The sequence below is a fragment of the Osmerus eperlanus genome, chromosome 27 (assembly GCF_963692335.1).
Source record: "Osmerus eperlanus chromosome 27, fOsmEpe2.1, whole genome shotgun sequence".
Lineage (NCBI taxonomy): Eukaryota > Metazoa > Chordata > Actinopteri > Osmeriformes > Osmeridae > Osmerus > Osmerus eperlanus.
In genome coordinates, this window is record NC_085044.1 from 6,617,461 (window position 1) to 6,638,537 (window position 21,077).

The 21,077-nt window shown below is 48.1% G+C and overlaps 3 protein-coding genes across 3 annotated transcripts; 2 read left to right on the forward strand and 1 right to left on the reverse strand.

The window, feature by feature from the left end:
- Positions 1–45: 45 nt before the first annotated feature.
- Positions 46–1,123, forward strand: ndufa2 (NADH:ubiquinone oxidoreductase subunit A2). The gene is made up of 3 exons (XM_062452985.1): positions 46–202; positions 728–834; positions 939–1,123. Exons 1-3 carry the CDS (start codon positions 99–101, stop codon positions 1,022–1,024), a joined length of 297 nt encoding a protein of 98 aa, XP_062308969.1. The 5' UTR covers positions 46–98; the 3' UTR covers positions 1,025–1,123.
- Positions 1,124–1,314: 191 nt separating this feature from the next.
- On the reverse strand, positions 1,315–10,130 carry LOC134013474 (neurofilament heavy polypeptide-like). The gene is made up of 16 exons (XM_062452983.1): positions 9,911–10,130; positions 9,315–9,370; positions 8,953–9,110; positions 8,299–8,414; positions 7,998–8,132; positions 7,663–7,800; positions 5,973–6,170; positions 5,538–5,672; positions 5,364–5,439; positions 5,161–5,189; positions 4,737–4,836; positions 4,339–4,599; positions 3,521–4,114; positions 3,090–3,154; positions 2,797–2,833; positions 1,315–2,196 (listed from the first exon to the last, which is right to left on the reverse strand). Exons 1-15 carry the CDS (start codon positions 10,025–10,027, stop codon positions 2,804–2,806), a joined length of 2,208 nt encoding a protein of 735 aa, XP_062308967.1. The 5' UTR covers positions 10,028–10,130; the 3' UTR covers positions 1,315–2,196; positions 2,797–2,803.
- Positions 10,131–14,191: 4,061 nt separating this feature from the next.
- Positions 14,192–18,083, forward strand: arsib (arylsulfatase family, member Ib). The gene is made up of 3 exons (XM_062453813.1): positions 14,192–14,894; positions 15,886–16,035; positions 16,303–18,083. The coding sequence occupies exons 1-3, from the start codon at positions 14,584–14,586 to the stop codon at positions 17,888–17,890; spliced, it is 2,049 nt and encodes a 682-aa protein (XP_062309797.1). The 5' UTR covers positions 14,192–14,583; the 3' UTR covers positions 17,891–18,083.
- The last annotated feature ends 2,994 nt before the right edge of the window (positions 18,084–21,077 follow it).

The window sequence follows — 21,077 nt, forward strand, 5'->3', positions numbered from 1 at the left end:
CGTAGATTGCAATTGGCTACATGATCTGGGCTTCTTTGGCTGTGATTTGCTAATATCCTAAAGTAGGAGGGTCTAATCACGTCGACACAAAAATCATCATGGCTGCTGCGGTGGTACGGGGTATCGGCTCTAACCTTGCCAAAAACCTTCGCGAAATTCGTCTGCATTTGTGCCAGACTTCACCTGCAAGTCAAGGAGCTCGGTAATGTCTCAACGCACACTCAACAAACATGTTAGCTACAGGTATTAGGTGCTGATTGAGGGAATTGTTAACTACCGATTACTACTACTAGCTTGTGAAGGAGGTATTGTCAAGCTTATCTGTGTGATTATGTTTGCTTGCCAACATGTAGAAGCTTTAGGTAAGCATGTACTGTTTCACGAGGTACAACACAAGAACTGAGTCTACATCGAGGTTCAGTAGTGAGATAGAGAAATATCCTGTGTAGTTTAGCATCAGTACAGCTCACAGAATAGCAAAGGCACGCCACAATTGCATGCTATACTAACACTGGCCTATAGAGGGCGAATCTATTCTGACTCCTTAAGCCAGCATGTTTTAGATCAGTGGTTCTCAACCCTGTTCATCAGGGATGGGAACCACTGTTTTAAATGTTTCCCTAACCGATATAGGTCTGCAACAGTCTTGGTTATCGTTGCAAGATACTTTTAGCTAGCTTTAGTGTAACTTGAATCTAACTGTAGCGCACTGTCCTTCTCTCCGCAGGGACTTCGTGGAGCAGCACTATGTAGCCCTGAAATCAGCGAACCCCGGTTTTCCCATCCTCATCCGAGAATGCTCTGGAGTCCAGCCCAAACTTTGGGCCAGATACGGTGCGGCGCGACTCATTATCACAACCTCATTATAACAATAAAACTGTTAAACAACTTCAGTACGAGCACCGAAGGTATCCCTGACGCGTTGTCTTGTTTTGCAGACTTCGGGAAGGAGACCAGTGTGGGGTTGGATAATATGACGGTGGACCAGGTTGCTTCAGTGCTGCAGACCGTTGTCAAGGTGTAGAAGCTAACCAGAGAGAAGAGATCTAATGTAAATGGCCTGTATGAAACTAATATTGACCCAGTTTTTGTTGTTCTAAATAAACGTGATCATTATTCCTGATTGTATCAATCAGAGTGCTTTTTTATGTCCTGTTCTTTACCCATGTTTTAGTTTTGTGTTGGTTTCTTAGTTGTATATTATGGTGCTAAATCTATGAATGTTTCATGCCTTAATGTTAAAAGGGCCTGCTTTAACTACAGACTACTGTATGGCCGATCACCCCGTGAGGAACCACACATTAGGATAGGAGACCAGACTGACACCAATTTTTATTCAACACAATAAAACAAGTAGAAATGACAAAAGGAGAATTGTTCAGTTTCAGGAGGATAATGAACAAATGGGTTCGTAACATGAAACTCAAAGTATACATTAGAGATGGGGGGGTGGGGAGGGGTGATCTCTGAGGAGTCACAAAGCCAAGACTGGAAGTGCATCAGTTGGAAATGTCACACTTCAGCTGTAGTAGGTAGACAAGACATTGTTGGGACAAACGTCAGGGTTTCAGCAGTCAAAAAAAAGACATTTAACAAAGTTGTCGTTAATGACTCAGCCCCATCTCTTCGTGTGTGTGTCTGTGCGCGCACTAAAACAGTAAAGTAAGGAGCTCAACGTTAGGGTCTGTGAGGTGCATAGATAAAATACCGGAGTACAAAAATCCCTTTCCTAATTCATGAGCAGGTTCACAGCTTTGAGAAAGTACAGCAAAGAACTCATCAGAACACAGATAACAGCTGTATCAACTGTATCAGCTGAGCAGGTAGAGAGGAACACATTATGTGAAGATGTGGTTCCCGCTGGTCACATTTACTCCAGAAGAATCAACCGGAACAGACCCAACACTGATGTGTCATCATTTCCCTTTGGATTATCATCACCTGTCCAGTTTAGCAAATATATCATTTCAAGATAAGCTCCACCTCTAAAATTCTTTAAAACTTAAAATGTAAAACTAAAGAGGGTAAAACGTAACAACGCCATGTTCCCAGAAATGTGGGATCTGAACCCTGCTTAAGACATAGGGCTCCCCCTGGTGGTGGGCTGAAGGCACTGCACTGGTGGGGTTGAGCGTAAGATGGTTGTGAAGATCCTGAGCTCCGTCAGTTTGAACTAGGACGTCCTGGAAAGCTCTCCTGCAGAAGAAAGACAACATCGGTCTCAACATTAATGGGTACAACTCGACATCAATGGACAGTTCATTTATGTTCCTTTCAATGTTGCGATGTTGTTATGCTACTTTTCACCATCTAGTTTCACGTGTGCTTCGAGAGCTTCAGAAGAATAGATAGCTATTCTTTACTGTCCTTTCCCAAGCAAATGTGTGGACACAGTCTGTACAGAGCCTCACAAACACATATATTACATAAATACAACATACTAATATAACTGTAGCACCTTTTCGGATGCAAGTTACAGAAGTGTTTTGTTTAATGAGTAATATTTTATCTTGCTATGCTGCACTGCTCAGTTGTAGAGATGAATATGTTATTATTGTAACCTATAGGAGCAAGATGCAGATACGTAGTCTGTTACATAACCTGGGTACAGCTCAATGGTAGAGCATTCGCCTGCATACATGGCGAATGAAACCAAATTCTGATTCTGATATAAAGGCATCCCAGGTTCAAATCCCCCCCGTATGTTGCTTTGAACAAAAGTGTCTCTTAAGTGAATACGTTATCATTATGATATTGCTCTGCACAGAAATGTGTTCAGAGCAACAGCAAACTCACCACAGTTTCACCACACGATGGCCTTCTTGGTCTTCTTCTGAAACAGGAAGCAGCATGTTAGGTTGACCTGCTGGTCTCTCACAAACTCCTCAGTACGTCCGACAGGGAAAAAAGCCTTAAACAGCTCGACACCATCACTGACAACAGTGTTCAACTACGCTAACCCTCGGAAACGATCGTTGCTCTTGGTCGAAAGAGTTGAAGTCTGATTTATTCAGCTTTGGTGCTGATGAAAAAGTAACTAAAATGTTTTATAAAAAGCCTTAAGGATGGAGGGGGGGGGCAGAGCTCACCTTCCCAGCAGGGGGCGCTGGAGGAGCAACAGGAGCCGCCTTCTCCTGCTTCTGTTTGTTCTTCTCTGTTAAAAAGATCCCAACACGTTAGACTTGCTCAAAGAGATGTGCTATAGTTTAGTTTAAAGACACCAAACTAACTGAACCCTGAATATACACCAACCCCAACCATAGACACACCAACCCTAACCACAGACACACCAACCCCAACCACAGACACACCAACCCTAACCACAGACACACCAACCCCAACCATAGACACACCAACCCTAACCACAGACACACCAACCCTAACCGCAGACACACCAACCCTAACCACAGACACACCAACCGTAACCACAGACGCACCAACCCTAACCACAGACACACCAACCCTAACCACAGACACACCAAACCTAACCACATAAACAAATGTATTCTGGATGACTCACTCTTCTTCTTGGCTTTCTCTGGTGTGATGCTCTGTTCTTGGACAGGTGAGGTCACTTCCTGCTGATTTTCTTTTTCAGCTTTAGCCGCCACCGACGTCTTCTTCTTCTTTTTCTTCTTCTTCTCTTGAAGAGCTGGAGTAAAGATGACCTCCTCTGGCGTTTCCTCTTCCACCGGCTCCACAAGAAGCTTCTTCTTGTTCTTCTTCTTCTTGTTTTTCTTCTCTAGGACAGGGGCCGGGGTTTGTTTCACAGTGTTCTTCTTCTCTTTCTCTGCGTTCTTCTTTTTCTTCTTCTTGGGGGTCTCTTCCTGGTCCTCCGGGGTCTGGGGGGGTGGGGGTTCCTTTGCGGGGGGCTCCTCAATGGCAACAGACTCCCTCTGCCTCTTCTTGGCTTTCTTGCTCTGTTTTGGGGTGACCTTCGTCTGAACGCTCTCCTCTTCCTCCTTTTCTTCTGCAGCCTCCTCCTGCACCTCCTCCTCTCCCTTCTTTGTCTTCTTGTTCTTTTTGTTCCTCCTCCTCCTCTTTATAGCGTTGGAGGAGAGCAGCAGGATGGTCCGGCCAGCAGGGGCAGCCTCCTCAGTCTCGCCTTCGCCATCTGGGAAACCAGTCACACCAGAGGAAACAGTCAGTCAGAGAAAATACAGGCAGTCAGACAAAAAAACAGCCAGTCAAAGAAAAGTCAGTCAGAGAAAGAAGTAAGTCAGACAAAATGGTGAGAGAGTAATAAGAGTATTGCCTGTACTCTCACCCACAAAAAAAGTTATCTTTACCTTTCTCTCCCTCTCTCTCTTTCTCTCAAACACACCACACAGTGCATACCTTCTGGTTCATCTGCTGGCTCCTTGGTGTCCAGCTGGACCTCTGTCTCTTCACTGCCCTCTAGAGGAGCTGATTGTTCCTCCTCCACCTCCTCCTCCACCTCCACCTTTTTCTTTCTCTTCTTCTTGTCCTTCTTGCCTGGGGTGTCAGCAGCATCTCTGCTCCTCTTCTTCTTCCCCCCCGCGCCGGGTGTGGCTGGGGGCATGTCGGGGTCAGAGGGCGGGGCTACCTCCTCCTCTACTTCTGGGACAGCAGCAGCAGCTACACACACACACACGCACAATAACTCCTCTCCTCCTTCTCCCAGCTGATTGGTGGAAAATATACGAGGCTTCTCTCCTTCAACCTCCCCATCCAATGAGTATTGGGGGGGGGAGGCGGAGCTAGCATGGTGTTACCTGTGGGGGCGGCAGGTGTGTCGTTCTTGTCCTCTGGAGTGGTCGATGTCACTATCTGATCCTCGGCCTTTAGGTTGCCAGCTAATACAGTCTCTCCACTCTGCAACCAGGCGACAGCATAGTATAACATATCACTCTGTACTAGAATATATGTACTACATAATACATAACTCTGTACTATAATATCTGTACTAGATAGTATACTGTATAACTCTGTGCCAGAACACCTGTACTAGAGGGTACATAACTCAGTACTGAAATATGTGTACTTGATAGTGTATTACCCTGTACTAGAATACCTGTAATCGTGTATAACTCTGTACTAGACCGTACTAGATAATATAGAAATCTGACCAAGAACTGTACTACAAAACCTGTACTAGATAGTATACAACCCTGGACTCTAATTGGTGGAGGATCTTACCTGAGACTCCTCCTCTTCCTGTACAGGAGCTGGAGAAGAGAGAAGGAGGATAGAGAGAAGAGAAGGACGAGGATGGCGAGAAAGAGAGAAGGAAGAAGAGAAGGATGGAGAGAAGAAAGCAGAGGAGAAGCATAGAAAAGAAGTTAGTATAATTTAGAGAAGGGGACACTGCAGTGTGGGATGTGAACTACAGAATCACCTACCCTCTGGGGGAGGGGCTTCAGCATCATCATCCTTGGGTTCCTCCGGTGTGGGTGGGGCCAGAGCAGCTTCTTCCGTCTGTGATTGGACGGATGGGAACATATCAGAATGAACACCCAATAGTAGAGCAATGCACACAATGTCACAGTCTTTAAACTCCATCTCCCATACTGCACCTCTTCTGGACTGTCCTCTTCCTCTGCGTCTTTCTCCTGGCCTGCAGGGGGAGGGGCCTGGGTGTCGCTGACAGGTGTCTCAGAGGCAGCGGTTTCCGTGGCGACCTTGGGGGGTTCTGAGGTTGACTCTGGGTTCTGGTAAAGAGGCAGGACAGAGAGGTGAACACACACCAATGGTTGAATATATCAAGGTTGAGACAAAGAATGCAGAAGTTTGGATTACATGGGACCATCTAGTGTCTCCATTCATCTTCCTACTTCCTGTCTACCATCACCTTCCTGCTTCCTGTCTAAATACAACTTCCTACTTCCTGTCAACCTTCACCTTCCTGCCTAAATTAATCTTCATATTCCCTGTCTATGTTCTTCTTCCTGTTTCCTGTATGCTTCCTGTTTGCTTGAATCTGGACCTGAGTCTAACTGCGAGAAACTAACCTTGACTGGTTCGTCCTCCTCACTCTCGTCACTGGAGCTGGAGGCCTTCTTGGCTGAAGCAGGGGCCTTGAGCTGAGCCTTGGCCAGGATGGGGGTGGCCGGGGTCTTCTTGGGGGGGGCCTCGTCCTCAGAGGAGTCTGAGCTGCTCTCCTTCTGGGTGGGAGCTGAGGCAGGAGGGGGCGCTTTGGCTGGTGTTTTCTGAGGGGGTGGAAAAACACTTAATACCTATTCAGAGTTACTGTTAGTGTCACCCTAATCTAGGACTAGGTCTAATCTGGGACTAGGTCTAATCTGGGACTAGGCCTAATCTGGGACTAGGAGCCCTGAGGCCTTGCGTGTCTCTGGGACTGTGGTCAGGCCAGAGCGAGGTTGAACAACAACCAACAACACCTAAATCCACTTAGAGGCCAAAGTTAGCTAATCTTGCCTTCCACCTGGCTACCAGGCTATCAGGTAGTCAAAGCAGGGGTCAGATGGCTGAGCGGTTAGGGAATCGGGCTATTAATCAGAAGGTTGTCGGTTTGATTCCCGACCATGCAAAATTTCGTTGTGTCCTTGGGCAAGGCACTTCACCCTACTTGCCCCAGGGAGAATGTCCCTGTACTTACTGTAAGTCGCTCTGGATAAGAGCTACCGTATTTTTGGGACTATAAGGCGCACTTAAAAGCCTTTAATTTTCTCAAAACACGACAGTGCGCCTTGTAATCCGGAGCGCTTATTTTTGGATTAATTCTGGTTGTGCTTACTGACCTCGAAGCGATTTTGTGTGGTACACGGCGCTCTGTCAAAATGTTTTAGTACGACTTTGGTAAATTACAAAGCCGCACCATTTGCAGCATTACGGCTACCGTAGTCAGGAGCGTCGCGGAGTAATACATTCTGTGCTTCACGCTAACGTTTGATTTAGCGGTATCAGTTTTTTTTTAACGTGTTACAACTAAACAAGGTTGGGAGTTATTGTGAATACGCTCATTAACGTTTGAACAATGTTGAGAGTTATTGTGAACACGTTTAATAAAGTTTGACTGACTGTTTTGTTTAGCGTAATGCGCCTTATAGTCCGGTGCGCTTTATATATGAAAAAAGATCGAAAATTGATCATTCATTGACAGTGTGCCTTATAATCCAGTGCGCCCTGTACTGCGGAAAATACGGTAAATGTAAATGTAAAGCAGGTCCCATGTCAGTGTCCATAATCTGCAAAGGCTCATGGGTAATCAACGTTTCTCGTCCTTCATATATGGACCCTGGGGCCAGACCCACCCCAGAGTATGAACGCCTAAGCCAGTGGGGACCCAGGTCATGTCGACTTTGTCCAAACAACCCTGGAACCCTCACGGCCCAGTGGGTCAGAACAAAGCGTGACAGAACCGCCGGTCCAGAACACACACACGGCCGGAGCAGCCAGGAAACCAGAGAGACCCAGCAATGCTGAGGTCTAGACACACATTAGCACAGTGACTGGGCATCAGATATGTCACTCCGTGACTGTAGGCCTACTCACACACGCATGCACTCAAACACACTCTCAGGCGCGCGCACACACACAGAGATGTGAAGATACGTTATGATTATTCAGTCCACTTTTTCAACCCCACCAGCAGACCAGTTTAAACCAGTTAACCTATGATGGAGGGTTAGTGTGTGTGCGTGTGAGTATGTGTGTTTGTGTATCTGTGCGTGTCTTCACCTGTGGTGGAGGAATGTCTTCTTCACTCTCTGACTCACTCTCACTGTCTGAATTCGGGGCAGGTTTAGAGGCTGGGGCAGGTTTAGAGGCTGGGGCAGTGGATGCTGGGCTGGGGACAGCTGGGGTCACAGCTGCCGCCTGTTAGAAACAGCGAGAGAGGGAGAGAGAAAGAGAGAGAGAGTAGGAAAGAGAGTGTGAAAGAGAGAGAGGGAGAGATTTTTTTTTTGAAAGAGATAAGTTTTATAGAGCTCTAAAAATAAGACATGGTTTGGTTAAGCTCCCCCCCACTCGACCAATCCCGGATCTAGCACAACTTTCTGGGCTGTCCTCTTTACCTGGGTTAGCGGAAGCTCCTCCTCGCTCTCTGATTCGCTGTCTCCATCGGAATTATGTGCTGGTTTGTCAGGGGTAGTGGCGAGGGCGGGGCCAGGCTCTGTCTTGTCTGCTTCTGTGTCCTGAATGGCTGCTTTCTGTGACGGACAGGTGGCGGGACAGAGAGAGGTCAACAAGTAGGACTGACCGGAACCTTCTAATCACGTCTGTCTCTACCGCACCGTCATCCTCACTTCTAACCAACTAGCAACCTCTCTCCCAATCTCCGTCTGCCTCTTCCTCCTCATCTTCCTCCGCCTTTACCTCCCCCTCCTCCTTCACCTCCTCTTCTTCCTCTTCCTCCTCTTCCTCCTCTGGGGGTGCCGTCTTCAGGGGGGTGTCAGTGGCGCTGGGCTGCTCAGCAGGGGGGGGCAGGAGATCTGGGGGACACCAGCATCAGATTACAACCTAGACCACAACCCATACAGAAACCACACCCCCCAACCCATACAGAACACAGACCCCAACCTATACAGAACCTAGACCACAACCCATACAGAAACCACACCCCCCAACCCATACAATCAGTCAATCAATCCATTTTTATTTATAAAGCACATTTAAAAGTAACAGCTGTTAGCCAAAGTGCTGTACAATTGTGAATAATTAGAACACACACAACAGGACACAAAACACAATCACAGACAGTGCACAAACATTTGAACATCATATGTTGATGCAGTTTTCATGTTCAGTGGGAAAATTATTCCAAATCTGTGGAGAAGGCTCAATCTCCCATCTGTTTGAGACTTGTCCTTGGAACAGTTAACCGAAGACTACTGGTTGATCGGAGGTCTTGTGATGTATTTCGATGGAATGAAAAAAGATCCGAAATATAGGGAGGAGCCAAGTTATGCAGACCCTTATAAACAAAGATGAATGCCTTAAACTGAATACGGTATTCAGAGCCAGGGTTACCTGTAACTGGTTTGGCATCTAACTCTTCTTCTTTGGTCTGCTGCAGACACAGGTTGTCTTCTTCTGTGGTGGGGGAGGGGTCGGCCTTGATGCCCTTCTTCAGCGTGGTGGAGTCCACCTCGGCCTCTTGCTTAGCTACCTGGCCTAGTGCTGAGATCCTGGAGGACACACACACACACAGGCACGCACACGTGCAAACACATACACACACAGTATGAACAATAGCCTTATTGCAACATGGTCATGACACAAGAAAGTAACTTTAAAGGTAATTTATTTAATTGAATCTATCTTTTATTTGCATTGTTGTTTTGAATATGACTGGTATTGAAGTTGTTTAATGTACAGGTTTAAGCTCATACTTGGTCCAGGCTGAGTAGATATCGTGTAGAGAGAGGAACTCATCTGGGCTCTCCGACTGTAGGGGGGCAAAAACATCTCAACGACTGCCATACTGACAAATCTAGTTAAAATATTGCATTGCATTCATTTAGCAGACGCTTTGATCGAGAGCAACATACTTGCATGTGGGTTTACATATACTTACATATACTACATAATACAGTTTGTGTGTCCATGTTTTCGCCTGAAAAACAACTCAAAAGCAAGGGGCCTAAGAGGGTCGGAGACATGCAGCCATGTGTCCCTCTGTTACATAATGTTCTTTACATGCTAGCAACCAGGACACTGGCCCAACACGCGTCCCGTTCACACAGAACCCAACCGACAAACCGACCTTTCTCTTCTGCGTTTAATTTACATCTCACCTGCAATTAATTAAAGGTATAACACGATTTGACGTCCGAGATTGCATAACATGACAGATGTCGACTTAGCATATAGGGGATTGCAACGCACGTTGCAGCCTTATTATATTGAGCTATATTTAAGTATTTTTCTGCGTTCCACGGGAAAATCTTTACAAACGCTGAAGAGATAGTTTAATCCAACTATTTACCTGAGCAACATGCTTCTTCAGTCCTTTTGCAGCTTTCTGATAACCGTTCTCCTTTAAATGCTGATAAATTAGGTAAAGCAAGGCACTATCGGACGCATCCGATTCCATTGAAGTCATCGTCTTAGAATAGAACGATTTCTCTACCAAATACTTGTAATGTAATGAGTTTACTAAACGGATAAACAAGGTATTACTTCATCCTCGCATAGACGTCTGCATGAATGAATCGACAACGCCCCCTTATTTCTCTCTCTCTCTCTCTCTCTCTCTCTCTCTCTCTCTCTCTCTCTCTCTCTCTCTCTCTCTCTCTCTTTGCATGCTGGGACAAGTAGTTTCATGACTCAGCTGAATAAAACAGAAAAAATGTATTTCATGTTCAAACACTGTACTTAATATAAAACATCGTTGCACATGATATACTTTCTGTATGTAGTGAGTGCCTTATGCACGTCCAATACTCACTATGTCGAATGAACATTTTATGCCAAACACGTTATTGGGTGTGCTTTGCCTTCGGCAAGGGCACAACCTTTGTTCTCTCACATATATATTATTGGGTGTGCTCAAGCCTTCTGCGAGAGCACAACCTTTGTTCTCTCACATATATATTACTATTATTATTCTTTTTGTTCCAAAAACTCAGTCAATATTTGGCCTACATAGACAACCTAGGTGTCAAAAGTTTCGTCTTGGTAGCGATTGAGTTGCTTCTATTGGGATTTACGTTCCGTTGCATGGTTTAGGCTCAAGTTACGTTTTTGTGGCGAAAAGTGAAGCTAACGGTGGCTAATTTGCTAGCCACAGTCACTGACGTTACTAAAGTCACTACGTCACGAAAACACGCGTGACTACCTGTAGCAGAACATTCGTTTCGCATCTGTTAACTTGGGGGATAGCTAGGCTAACTATAGCTTTACTGCAAGGCAGCTGCAGAAACGCCACAAGCAAAGAGGCCAGGGTGATAACTATTTACTCATTTTACTTTGTGATGTGAAACACAATTGTGAAATGTAATGTACAATATTATCTGATATTATTAAGGAAGTAGGCCCACATCTACTTTCGGAAACGGTAGTCTACTATTTCACTGAAGCATTAGCATCATGACATTAGCCTCTGTTGCCCGGGCAACACATACTACAGTGGTCTATGATGCATCTGTTTTCAATCGTTAAAATAAACATTCCTCACAAATACATTTTCGTTGTAGGATTTATTATGACATTAGATTACAAGTAAACGATTTGTGGGTGAAATTATCATTACCTGTGGTTTCAAACCAGTGTAGCTCACTGCAACGCTGTAGCCTACGAGAGACACTACAAAAACATCTAGCTACACAGCTGTTCAGGAAGTCAAACGGCGACAGAACATGTTCGGCACTCCCCTTACTTAAATCAAAAGTCTATCTAACTACTAACCTGAACTTCATTGCCACAGCCTAAACGTTGTCAATCTGTTCATGAAAATAATTAATTTCAGCTTAAACCGTACAACGGAACGTTAAATCCAATTCAACCAACGCAATCGCTACGAAGACGAACACAGCAGTAGTCTAGTACTGTACCGTAGTAGTACAATTTACCGGGGCAGCTTCTCCACACAGGGCTATATCGCATTTTGCGTTGTTACTGACAATGATCGCTACAAGTGAGCTTTTTATGAATGAGCGATTTTCCACTAAATAAATGTCAAGCTTATTTATGTTTTGGGGGGCATATTTTCAGTTAGCAGATGGTACTGTTTGAATCGCGATTCCATCTTCTACTGCCGGGTAACGTCGTAGAATAATCTTCAAAGGGGGTTCTTTATTAATGAATGAATGCAATGAGTAGGCTAAATGCCTGAAAATATCATGAGAAGGGAAAAACTTAAAATGACGTTTAAGTCATAGAGATTAGGTCAATTTTTACACCGGTCTGCCAAATGTATTCGTTTTGATTCAACGATGAGGCTGCCTCTTGCAGGGGAAATGAGAAGACATCTATTTCATTCTACACTTCACTCGTATTTTCAGTTGTAAATGAGCAGCAAAAAAAAATGCTTTTAAATCTATGTAATCTTTATAAATAATAAGTATGCATTTTTATATAAAATATACAGAAATATCAGTTGTAAAAATGTAATTCAAAAACGGACCCCTGTGCAACCGACGCAAGCAAGCACACCCTACAATTTCCCCAGAAATTGTACCCTCTCTAGTTGTTCTCGCATCTTGATTTCCTGGAACGGCCAAAGGAGGGCACTATGCACCACCGTGTAGGTTGGGCTGAAGCAACCCTGCCACTGTTGTTTGAAATGAGGGGGGAAGGGCCAGACAGGCAGGCAGGCCGGCAGGCAGGCAGACCGGCAGTCAGACAAGCAGTCAGACAAGCAGACAGACTGACAGATGAGCAAGCATGCAGACAGAAAGACAGACAGACATACATACAGGCAGGCACAAAGTCAGGCAGACAGGTGCTGTGTCCTGGTTCTGTGCAGCTGTGTAATGTGATCTACGGTGTTTCCAACCAACATGGCGCCAGCTACATTCCCCACATAGCTCTCACACACATGCAGCTCCAGCCACGGCCATGCTAACTGACCTGGGGGGTCGCCCCTGGGGTCATGGCCTCACCCAACCACCTCTACTACACTGGAGCAGGCTGTGCGTGTGTGTGTGTCTGGGGAGGAGGGGGGGGGGATTGCAAAGCTCATAAAGGACACTGATGATGTAAGGTATAATCATGTTTTTACTTATATATACCCATTTTACAAATACATGTATACATTGCCATCTACGTACACATATGCATATGTATGTATGGACAGAGAGGGAGAGGGATGAGAGGAGAAAGAGAGAGGGGGATGAGGGGGCTCCTCTCTTTCACTAACCCTGGAGGAGGGGATCCCTCGCTGAATTGGTCCTCCCAAGGTCTAGTGAGTTTTTATGGGAGTTTTTCCTTGTCTTCCTTGAGGGTTTAGGTTGGTTGAGGGGCAGTTCTATGGGCGTATGTGAAGCCCTCTGTGACATTGCTCGTAAAAAGGGTTATACAAATCATTGATTTGTCATTTGATCATTTGATTCTAATTCAAATTTTGATTTGATGAGAGGAGAGAGAGAGAGGAAAAGAGAGGAGAGGAGAGAGGGAGGCCAGGAGACTGTATCTTTCAGCAGGCCAGGAGACTGTATCTTTTCAGCAGGCCAGGACAGTGTAGGCTGCAGGACATTATGTAATTCCGGTAGAAAAGCCAACAAGCTGCTTTGAGACAGCCACACATTCCTTCATACACACACACACACACACACACAAATCTGATATATAATAAGTGTTCTATTCAGCCTCCCCTGTGAGGGAGTCACGATGCCCTCTGCATTCTGCACAGCACAAAGCCTGAAGGACCAGGCAGACAGGAAGAGGGGGAGGGAGGGAGGCATGCAGGCTGACTGACAGACAGACAGACAAACAGACAGATACATAGATATACAGACAGACAGAGATAGATAGATAGATAGGCAGGGAGGCAGAGAGACAGGGAGACAAGAAACCGGGTAGGCAGACCAACAGCTCCAAACAATTATTTTACAAACACAAGAGAGAGGGAAAGTATGTTTGTGTATGTGTGTGTGAGAGAGTCTATGTGTGTGTGTGTTTGTGTATGAGTCTATGTGTTTGAGAGATAGAGAGTATGTGTTTGTGAGTGTGTGTGTGTATGTGTGTCTGACAGGGTTCAATGTTGCATGTGAACGAGCCCGTCTCAGTAGAAGTGTATTTTCTGAAGCAGACAGGAAGTTGATGTCTCATCCACCTAGCTACAACTAATGAGTCACATCTGGCATCCCTCCTCCTGCTGTCTGCCTATGGCTCTCCATATCTTTCTCTCTACCCCCCCCCCCCCCCAATATCTCTCCATACCTGCCTCTTTCTCTCTCTGTCCTTCTCTCTATTCTTACCTCTCATCCATCTCTCCATGGCCTCTTTCTCTTCCTTCCCTCTGTTCATCTCTCTCTTTCTCTCTTCTCCCTTCTTCTCTCAATGGGTGTTCAGGCGTCCATACTGAATAAAATCACACATCAGATCTACTTCTGCCCTCATCCGAATGTTACCGACAAACAATCGATCCTAATATCAACAAGATGACTTTAGTCATACTACTGTAATAAAGTAACAAAGTTAACCCCTAAATGAACAATCATGGAGGTAATCTCGAGCCTTGGATTCTCTCGGGCCAAGATGCACCTTGCCTCGCGGCACCGAAAGGGTGCTCTCCGGTTACACGGTGTTGGGATGAGTCCACGAGAGACCCGGGCGGGGTTAGGACTTCACGAGTAGGAAGACGAAATCAATCGTTTTGGACAAACGTTGAGACAAATGCGTACATGTCTTGCGTAATATAAACAGTGTGATTTACATTTGGGAAGTGCAATTTGCGCGCGCGTGGCGCACGGTGATGGTATGCCACGTCCTAAAATGTTGCAACTTTCTGGGAAGTTGAACTGCACTCTGATAAAGAGCGAGATGTGGCTGCGTACATGCGACGCTCATATCCTTCGTGTGTAGCTTAGCAAGACTATTAGAGGAAAGTCTGTTTGTGATGCGAACACACGAGAATGTGAAGAGAAGAATGAGCCTGTGTGTAGGGTCGAACAGACGGGGTTAAATTCCCCCGCAGAACCGTTCCAGGTTGTGAGAATGCAAGCCGCGAGCACCCTGTGCCTCTTCAGCCTTCTCAGCATCGGTTACCCGTCGTTAGACCCGTTCCAACCCAATTTGCTGGACCGGGACGAGAACACACAAGACGACGACGACGCCTTTGAACCGAGGCGGCCTCCACACATCATCTTCATCCTTACGGACGATCAAGGCTACAATGACGTTGGGTACCACAACCCGGACATCCATACGCCGACATTGGACCGGCTAGCCGCGGAGGGGGTGAAGCTGGAGAACTATTACGTGCAACCGATCTGCACGCCCTCCCGGAGCCAGCTCCTCACCGGCAGGTACGGTGGGGTCCTAGGGTATTGGACGTGTGACGCTCCACATACAGTACATGAATTCCCGTACATCTTGAAACTTTGCTCTTGTGAGTGTGTGTCTGTGTGTGAGAGTGTGTGAGACTGTGTGTGTGTGTGCTTGTGTGTGTGCTGGTGTGTTTGTACTTGTGTGTGTGTGTTACCATATTCCATCTCAGTCATGCTTTGTGAACAGAAACATCTGTTTTGAAGAAGATGAGGGGGAGGGGGAGAGAGAGTGAGAGAGAGGGAAGGAAGGAGGGAGAAGAAGAGAGAGAGGGATAGGGGAAGATTGGGGGAGAGGGAGATAGGGAAAGGGGGAGAAAAAGGGGGGGGGGGGTAAAGGAGGGAGGGGGCGAGGGGAGGGATAGGGGGAGGGCTGCACTTTAAATGCACAGTGCAGTAGTTTTGGCTGCTGTTGCTGTTTCATACACTCAGTAAGCTGAGCCAAGATCAATAGAGAGGGAGGAGGAGAGGATGAGAGTAAAGAAAAGGAGAGGAGTGGAGATGGGGAGAGGAGAGGAAAGGAGAGGGAGAAGGGGGAGGACAGGAGAGGAAGGAGAGGAGGGTGGCAGCAGAGCCAGTTACTGTTTACTCTGTACAGCATCCATCCAGGAATGTAGATGTTCACCTTGTGGAACAAGTACGGCATGCACACACACAAACACCCCCACACACACGAATGGAGCTTGTTCTCAGGAGACAGGAACTCACCACGCCATGTAACACCTCTACGATACTCTCTGGAGGCCGGGTGCGTGTGTGTACGTGTGTGTGTGTGTGTGTGTACACAAAAGCGATTAAAGTGTGTGTTTGTGTGTACAGAGATCCCTAGCCTCTTGTTCCAGTGGTGTAGCTGTCTACATGCCAGATTAGCATCCAGCACAGACTGGTGTATCCGACACCCCCCCCCCCCCCCCACACACACACACACACACACACACACACACACAGTCACTAAGCGTTGTGTGTCTCCAAGGTACCAGATCCACACAGGCTTGCAGCACTCCATCATCCGTCCCCGCCAGCCCAGCTGTCTGCCCAGGGAGCTGCTCACCCTCCCCCAGCGCCTGCTGGACCGCGGCTACGCCACCCACATGGTGGGGAAGTGGCACCTGGGCTTCTACAGGTAGGACTAGGGGGTGCAGGTCGGACTGGAGGGTGCAGGTTGGACTGGGTAGGGGGGTACTACTGTATGCACTGGAGGAATGGGTCATGACTTCCAGTCTCTTCTCTCGTCCTCTCTCCTCCTCCCCTCTACCCGGCTCGCCTCTCCTTTTCTCTCATCTACTCACCTCACCTCCCCTTTCCCCTCTCTCCTCACCCCTCCTCTCTTTCCCTTTCCCCCCCTCCTCCCCTCCCCGCCTCTCCCCCCCCCCCCCCCCCCTCTCCTCAGGCGTTCCTGTCTTCCTACCCAGAAAGGGTTCCAGAGCTTCTTCGGCTCGCTGACAGGAAGTGTGGACTACTACTCCTACGGGTCATGTGACGGCCCCGGTCTCTGCGGTTACGACCTTCACGAGGACGAGCACGTCTCCCGCGGTTACGCCGGCCGCTACTCCACCCACCTGTTCACCCAGCGGGCCCGCGCCATCCTATCCTCCCACAATGCCTCGCTCCAGCCCCTTTTCCTGTTCCTGTCGCTGCAGGCAGTACACACGCCCCTGCACCCCCCCAAATCCTACATCTACCCCTACCGCCGCATGGGCAACATAGCAAGACGCAAGTACGCCGCCATGGTAACCACGGTGGACGAGTCGGTGCGCAAGGTCACCTACGCCCTCAGGAAGTACGGGTTTTACCGGAACAGCGTGCTCATCTTCTCCACGGATAACGGGGCTCAACCCTTCACGGGGGGCAGCAACTGGCCCCTACGTGGGCGGAAGGGAACCTACTGGGAGGGGGGGGTGAGGGCAGTGGGTTTCGTCCACAGCCCCCTCCTCAGACACAGGCGTAGGACCTCCAGAGCCCTGCTCCACATCTCCGACTGGTACCCCACCCTCGTGGGCCTGGCTGGGGGAAATGTGACGGAGGCGGAGGGGCTGGACGGCTACGACGTGTGGCCCACCATCAGCGAGGGGAAGGAGTCCCCACGCCTGGAGATCCTCCATAACATCAATCCCCTGCACAGGCGGGCTGGGCAGGGAACGGGGCGCAGGCCGGCGGGGAACACCTCCAGGAAAAGCCCCGGTCTCGCCAAGGCCTCCAAGAAGAGTTCCAGGAGAGCAGCAGGCCTCCGTAAGGCCTCTGGGAAGAAAGCCCCCAGTACAACCCCATCCACCTCTTGGGGTACTTCCAGGAAAGGCTCAAGCCGGGCCTCCAGAAAAGTCCACAAGCAAGACAAGGCATTTTCGGGGAAGGATTCCAGGAAAGTTCCTGGTCCCACTAAGGCCTACATGGAAAAGGGCTCCAGCTCCAGACAGGGGCCCAGGCGCGGCTCCCGGACCCAGGTCCCCAGCCCTGGTCCTGGGGGGCCGGTCCAGGAAGGCCTGGCTGTGTTTGACACCTCGGTGCAGGCAGCCATCAGGGTGGGAGACTGGAAGCTGCTGACAGGAGACCCTGGACATGGAGACTGGGTTCCACCCCAGGTTCTAGCCACGCTCTCAGGAACCTGGTGGAACCTGGAGAGGAACATCGAGGGAATCGACAAGAGCGTCTGGCTCTTCAACATCACGGCGGACCCCTACGAACGCCACGACCTGGCCAATCAGAGGCCGGATGTGGTCCGACAGCTCCTGTCTCGTCTGGCGTTCTACAACCGCACGGCGGTGCCCGTTCGCTTCCCCGACGACGACCCCCGTGCGAACCCTGACCTCCACGGAGGGGCCTGGGTTCCCTGGGTGGGAGAGGAGGAGGAAGAGGGGGGGGGGAAGGTCTCCAAGAAAGGCAGGAATAAGACAAAGAGGAAGAAGTGTAAACTTTGTAAACTGAAGTCCTTCTTTAACAAGCTCAACACACGCATGATGTCTAACAGGATAGACAGATGAAGGGCGAGAGGGAGGGGGGGATTGAGAGATGGAGGAAGGGAGGGATCGAGAGATGGAGGGATCGAGAGATGGAGGGATGGAGCTTGAGATTACTGTTTGAGATACGCACACGCAGACACACACACACTGTAAATATGAGAGTTGTGTAAAGAGAACTGATCCTCAATGCAGCCAAATAAAATGATAAAACCTCCATAGTCGGACTCTTTCTCTTCTCTCCAGCATTCCTCCCTTTCCCTCTCACTTATATCCAACATCCCCCACCCCCTCTCTTTCTCTCTTTATATCTTTCTGTCTGCTCTCCAAAATCCTTTTCTCTCCTTTTTTTCCTCCCTCTCTCCCTCTCGGTCTCTCTCTTCTTCCCCCCTGCCAGCTACTCTCTTTCGTTCTGTGAGGAAACCCTGAAGGATAACAGTCAGGTCAGTGTTTATCTACGTTTGACATTTTCTTCATCTAGCAGACGCTTTTATCCACAGCGGCATACAAATAGTGTGTGTAAAAAGTACAGCAGAAAATCAGGCATCAGACGTGAGTAGTTCGAACAGTGTTTCAGTGGTCTGCATCAAGGAATGGTCTGTGTTTACCACGCCCAGTGCAACAATAACCCAATCTCATCTACCAGGCCCAGTGAATAATAACTGAATCTCTACTGCAGTATGACAGGTACACTAAGTATAACATAAAACAGTGCAACATCTCAACTAGAGTAGAATGTAGTACAGTGCAACAATAACATCATAGGTTTTTTCTAGTCTTTTTCAGCATAGCTACAGCTGCTCCGTGTTCAGGGACTGCATCCAGTTTGGCTCACACGTACACACACACACTCACACGTGCATACAAATACAGAGACAACAACCTGAGCTCCTGTGGAATTTCCTTCCTGGATGAAAACACTTTTAGAGGGAATTTCCGGAGAGTTTAACTGTCGTCATCCAAACTAACACGACCTGGAAAAATACGACCTGGACACATTACAGACAAATATGAAGGTGACAGGAGTTCAGGTTGTTGTGAGAATTTGTCTGTGTGTGTGTGTGTGTGTGTGTGTGTGTGTGTGTGTGTGTGTGTGTGTGTGTGTGTGTGTGTGTAGGTCCATTGCATACCAGTGCAACTCTCGTCCAGCTGCGGAACCGGACAAAATGTTCTTGAACAATGATGTTGTTCCTCACAGGGCAGAGACAGCTCTGAGCATGCTCATACGGCACTTGGTTCAAAATACATTCAATATCTGTCTGTGTGTGTGTGTGTGTGTGTGTGCCTGTGTGTGTGTTTGTGTTTACCCAGGTTGTGAGGACCCATATCACAGTGACATCATCTGTTACATCATCCTTGACGTCATCTGTGCCTTAATCAAAGAGAAGGAAGACCCCTCTGTGTGTGTGTGTGTGTGTGTGTGTGTGTGTGTGAGGAGGGGCAGAGGGCAGCTGTGTGGGTGTGTGTGTAAGGCAGAGTAAGAGAGAGAGAGGTAGAGGCAGAAACATCCAGAAAGAAAGAAACACAGTAAGTTCTCTGTAGTAAATAAAGTTGTATCATCTCTAGTCGAGGTGGAACTAGACAAGATGGTGACTCTCCTCATGTCAGCTCACTGGTTCAGTCTCTCCCTCAGTCTGTCTTTCTGTCTCTCTAGGTCTCTGTCTCCCTCTCTTTCCTGCATCTTTTGGTCCAATAGACATGTAGGCAGTCAGACAGGCAGACAGACAGGCAGGCAGGCAGGCAGACAGACAGATAGACTGACACCCAATCAGAGAGACAGACAGACAGCTACGCAGACAGACATACACACAGGCAGACAGACAGAGGCCAACGATGATGACGCATACCTATGTGTTGCCATGGAGATTTTGGAATATTCCCAGGAGAGACCGTAAGAACAAACGTTACCGCAGTTGAGATACACACACACATACACACACATACATGTACATACACTCACACACAAAAACATGCATACATACTTGTAAACACACTTGCACATGCATACACACTTACACACACTTACACAAATGATCAAGTGCACCCCAACTAGAGTCATGTGTTTGTGTGCTTGGTGTGTGTGTGTGTGTGTGTGTGGGGGGGGGGGGGGGGGTTTGGGTTGTGTGTGTGTTTTTGCTTGTGTGTGAGTGTTTAGTGTATGTGGTGTGTGTGTGTGTACGTTGTGTGTGTGTGTGTGTGTGCATTGTGAGTGTGTGGTGTGTGTCCAGTTCCAGTGGAAGATGCAATAGCGATGCTCACATGACGCTGCATTTCCGAGTTGTGCCACCAGGAGGCAGTGCCTCTCCTCTGACCAGGAGGGTTAGAAGACTGATCTTCCTGCATCGCTGAACAACTTTGAAAAAGCCACCAGGAGCTTCGATTGGATTCCCTTAGGTCACATGACCCCCTTTGTGTCCTCATGTGACTCATTGCAAGTAAGAATCCACAGGAATCGCTCACCCATCATTGGTCAAACCGTCTCTCGCTCTCTTCCTTTCTCTTTCTATCTCCCCTTTCTCCTGTTAATCTTCTCTTGTGTCTCTCCTCTCTTCTCGCCCCTCTCTCTCTTTCTCTTTCCTCCCTCCTCCCCCCTCTCTCTTTTCTCCTGTCACCCCTCTCACCTCTCTCTCCACTCTTCTCATCCCTCCCTCTCTCTCTCTCTCTCTCTCTCTCTCTCTCTCTCTCTCTCTCTCTCTCTCTCTCTCTCTCTCTCATCCCTCTCTCCTCTACCATCCATCTCTCCCTTTCTCTCCTGTCATCCCTCTCTCTCTCCAGTCCCATCCATCTCTCTCTCCCTCTCTCTCCTCTCTTTCCTTTCCTCACTCTCTTCATCCTTTCCAATCTTCACTTTGCTGTCCTATTTTGCTCTTTCACTTCATCCCTCCCTCATGCCATCCACTCCAGTCCCTCCCTCTAATTCTAGGTTTCATATCTCCCACCCACCCACCCACCCACCCACCCTCTCCCCCTCCTCCTCCCCTCCTCCTCCTCCTCCCCTCCTCCCACTCCACCTTACCCCTCCCTCATTCTCCAGAGTCCTTCGTCTGCGTTCGGAACCTATTCTGTGCATCTAAGCGTGAACTTAACATACAGAAAAAGCTCAAGCATTCTGTTTGTTTGGGCATGCGTGTGGGCATGCGTGTGCGCACCGGCGAGTGTGTGTGCGTGCAAATGTGGATGTGTGTGTACATGCATGTGTGGGTGTGTGTGT